We start from the raw sequence: 3792 nt of genomic DNA on the forward strand, positions 1-3792 counted from the left end.
AACTAAAGTGTAACCCTTGACCATGTTATAATTAAGATTGAGCTTGTTAAAAAAATGTCAAAGTTTAAATATAATATATTATTAGGTGCATGATGTTATTCCCAAATGTTTGCTTCGCTGCAATTGTACTCATATTGCACGCCTGAAGGGGTACTTATTGTTTTTTCTTTATATAGATGTTTGTATGAGTTAATTACAATAAATAAATAAATAAATAGTTCATAATTTTCGCTTATGTTCCGTCACTGTGATACCCGTCTATTAAATAATATGCGTGATGGATCAAACTAATCAACCTTATTTAGACAAATTATAGACACAGTGAACTACTTTTTTACCGGTAACTTCTTTGAAAGGTACTATGTTAGTTGTCAAGTTTAGTACACCATCTCAGCTCCTTGTATTGATGTTATTACACATTTTACAAAATTGTAAGCTCCATAGTTTGTTATAAAATAAACTAAACAGTGTCATAAGATAAAACATAAACATTTAAATCCTATTTATTGACACCTATTGGCAATTAGTTTTAATACAATAAATTATATTGATATGTGGTTCATGTGAAAAATGTATCAAGTGAAGTGTCAAGCATAGTGCTTCCTCAAAATATTTTTTTAATATCTTTGAAGTGTGTATACAGGTACAGGGTAATTCCGACCGTTAAGAATCACCTGTATTGATAGCTATTTTTTCAAATTTATTTAAATAACATACATGTAAACTAAGTTGTATGTGATTGCGGCACCGCGCCCCGTGCCAACTAGTCCCGTCGCCGTCCCGTCGCCGCCTCGCCTTGCTCACGTTACGTCGTCATAGAACTGTAACTACTAGTACCATTAACATGTACAGCTCCACGAATTACATTTATTACTATTTATTTCAATATTTTCTTTACATAACGAAAAAAATGGAGTACTGTATTAATACATGTAGCGTCTGGTCTACTCGTAGTCTGGATGTAGACCGTGTCGCCGGCAACGGTCGCCTTGCAGAGTCGAACTCACTACTATAATCGCATGTCCTTACTAATGGTAACTGTTGAAATTGATACAAAACTATTTAGTTTTTATGTTTATCGACGAGAATAACCTAAAACATCTTAATGGCATATATATAAAACAAAATAATTACTCAATGAATAACACAAGGGGAAATACTAGTGAATGGTGAACTGGTGAGTAAGCCTGTCGCGCCGGACAACGCTCGCCGCCAATTGTGCTGTTTTACTTTTGTAAATATTACTTTGGCCGTGTGCAGAGGAAATAAAAAAAAGCCTCGTGGTGTTTGTTGCAGGCGAGGCCACGCCGATCGACCCCGCGACATCTACCTGTCTAGTACACGTCACCTGCCGGTAGCCGCTACGTCATCGCCGACTCGAGAGCGCTGAAAATGTTGTCATCTCTCTAAAATAACGAGAAAAAAAATGGGAACACTCCGCCGCAGTCAGCGACCGCGACGACACGTCCTTGAACATCCCCCCCGCCTCGCCTCTCCCCTGCCGGAGCCCCCTCCCCCTTCACAGGCGGCAGGCCGGCCAAACCAGCGCCCACGCACACAAATTCACAAATCATTACACGAACACTTTATTTTTCAATATCCTTTATTAATCTTTCAACAATAATTGGACTTAAGTATGTAGATAACTTTAAAGTACACATTTAGATAATCGGCTAATAAAAATTCAATCGATTTACGCTCATAAAAATAATTTACAATATAATTATAACATATACGTAGTTCTATCGAAATTCCTTAAAACGTATAATACCTATGTACAATAAAATCAATGGCAATGGAAGGCGGCGCGGCGCGGCGCGGAGCGGCAACGCCGCGCGCGCGCTCACAGCTTCTTCACAATGTCGAACTTGGACTTGAGGTCCATCGGCACCTTCTTCGGGTCCACCTTCTTCTTGGAAGCGAGGTGCGCGCGCATCTCCGCCGCCGTCATGGTAAGATTGAGGCGCGGTGCCTCCGCGTCGGTGGCGGGCGCGGCGGGAGCGAGGACACCGGCGGACGCAACAGGTGATGGCGGCGAGGGCGGCGCATCCAACTCGGCGGGAAGGGGGTCGCCTGGCGCTGGCGCCACCACCAAAAGTTCGGCGTCGTCCGGTCGCTGCTTTATCCGCGCCACCACCTGTTTGTGCGTCTCGCCTGCGATGCTCTGCCCGTTCACCTCGAGGATGCGGTCCCCGCGGCGTAAGCCCGCCGCCTCCGCGGGCGAGCCCTCATCTACCTTGCCGATATACTGGCCGGGCTTGCCCTTCTCTGCGTGCAAGTTGAAGCCGTAACCGTCGAAGTCGGGCACTTTCCGCACGTGGCACAGCCGCGGCTCGGCAGCCGCCGACCCGTTCGCGGACATCGCTGCGACTGCGCGCGCAGCGCACACGGCCGCCGCGCGAGCAGGCCCCGCGCGCCCCCAGCCCGGCGTCGAGCGCCCCCTCTTTGCCCCACCCCCCTCTCACCTGTTGAGGCTCTGCGGGGCAGCGGGGCCGGGGTGCGGCGGGGCGCGGCCGGGCCAGTGTACGTCGGGTCGCCAACGCGGCGCGAGGTATTGCAAATACTGTGAGTGTAGTGCGTGTTCCGAAGATCCTTCCTGTGGCGTGTCGTCGACTTGAAGGCGGCCGAGGTGAGTACAGGCGAAGTGCGCGCGTTAGCGCTGCGGTGTATGATTGGAATCGGAGACCTTCAACGTGTGTAGTGCATTTGCAGAGAGAGTCGAATCTCGGTAGCAGTGGCCGGCGGTAATAAGGCGGGCGATGGCGATATGATGGCCACATAATCGCGGACATAGCAGAGGAAGCGGCGTTCGGAAGCTTCGCATGCATAAACTTCCGTTCGCCAGCAGTGCGCGGGCGCAGGGGGGTGGGGCGCGCGGTCGCCTCCGCCTCCGCCTCTCTAATACTAATGAAGGCGCTAGTTGTTGACCTTTGCGCAGTGCACGGGTGCTGTTCACTCAGCTTGTTCTCAAAATCCATTTTGTTACCGTTCTTCTGGAAGTAAGACGTAAAAGAATGGGATCCTCTGAATCTGGACTCCGGTTAGGTAAGCCAAAGTCAGTTCGCACACATTGTTGAGCTCTTCAGTTTGTATTTTCTGTTGCACAATTGACTCGGTCTTCGCTCCTTCAGTTCAGTAGCACTTCCACACTAAAGGCAGTTTCTAGTGGAAGCAATTCAGGATTTCATCTAGTGAAGGTTTTGCTGATAATGAAGGGACGGGAAGAGGACATAAACTTGGCGTCAAAGGGAATGTATAGGAAAAGCAAGTAACATTACTATTTCTGTTTAAAGGTGGCCATTACATCTGCGCCTCTTTAACTTTATGCAGATATATGCACAGCCAGGGTAAACCGACATTAATACCAGTGATCTCGTGTTGTCTTATTAATATTTTATTGGCTTTGCTTCTTGGTTACTCCAAATGAATCGATCCCATTGCTACAAAACCCACATTTGTAGTATGAACGTAGTGACGAATGTACTGCCGATTTATAATCACCGATGTCCATATTTTCCACATGTCGACACAAAAAAATGTGCTCTCATTTGCAAAATGGCGAATCGTAATCTAAAAAAATACCTAAATGTTGTTTACACTGTGTACATCATTGAGCTAAATGCACATCACAACTCAGCGGAAACATTTATTTAAGAAGCCAAAAAAAATACAGCTGATTGTAAGCTGGAAAGATGCACCAGGCCGAATGATATTACTGTATATGTAACACAGTTGAGTGCAACAAATCTTGAATATATACCCCATCTGAGCATACTCGGCTCGCAGCCGCAG

The 3792-nt window shown here is 46.7% G+C and overlaps 2 protein-coding genes across 2 annotated transcripts in view; one reads left to right on the plus strand and one right to left on the minus strand.

Moving 5' to 3' along the window:
• Positions 1-1585: 1585 nt before the first annotated feature.
• Positions 1586-2386, minus strand: LOC106099281 (Na(+)/H(+) exchange regulatory cofactor NHE-RF1). Its single transcript, XM_013277781.1, has one exon. The coding sequence runs from the start codon at positions 2360-2362 to the stop codon at positions 1844-1846; it is 519 nt and encodes a 172-aa protein (XP_013133235.1). The 5' UTR covers positions 2363-2386; the 3' UTR covers positions 1586-1843.
• A 109-nt stretch (positions 2387-2495) lies between these two features.
• Positions 2496-3792, plus strand: part of LOC106111988 (epidermal growth factor receptor kinase substrate 8-like) — a 13956-nt gene continuing 12659 nt past the window's right edge. The window contains exon 1 of the mRNA XM_013294217.1: positions 2496-2629. The gene's annotated coding sequence lies outside the window, so the exon portion shown is untranslated. The remainder of the gene's footprint in view (positions 2630-3792) is intronic.

The sequence above is a fragment of the Papilio polytes genome, unplaced genomic scaffold (assembly GCF_000836215.1).
Source record: "Papilio polytes unplaced genomic scaffold, Ppol_1.0 DF824135.1, whole genome shotgun sequence".
NCBI classification, from domain to species: Eukaryota; Metazoa; Arthropoda; class Insecta; order Lepidoptera; family Papilionidae; genus Papilio; species Papilio polytes.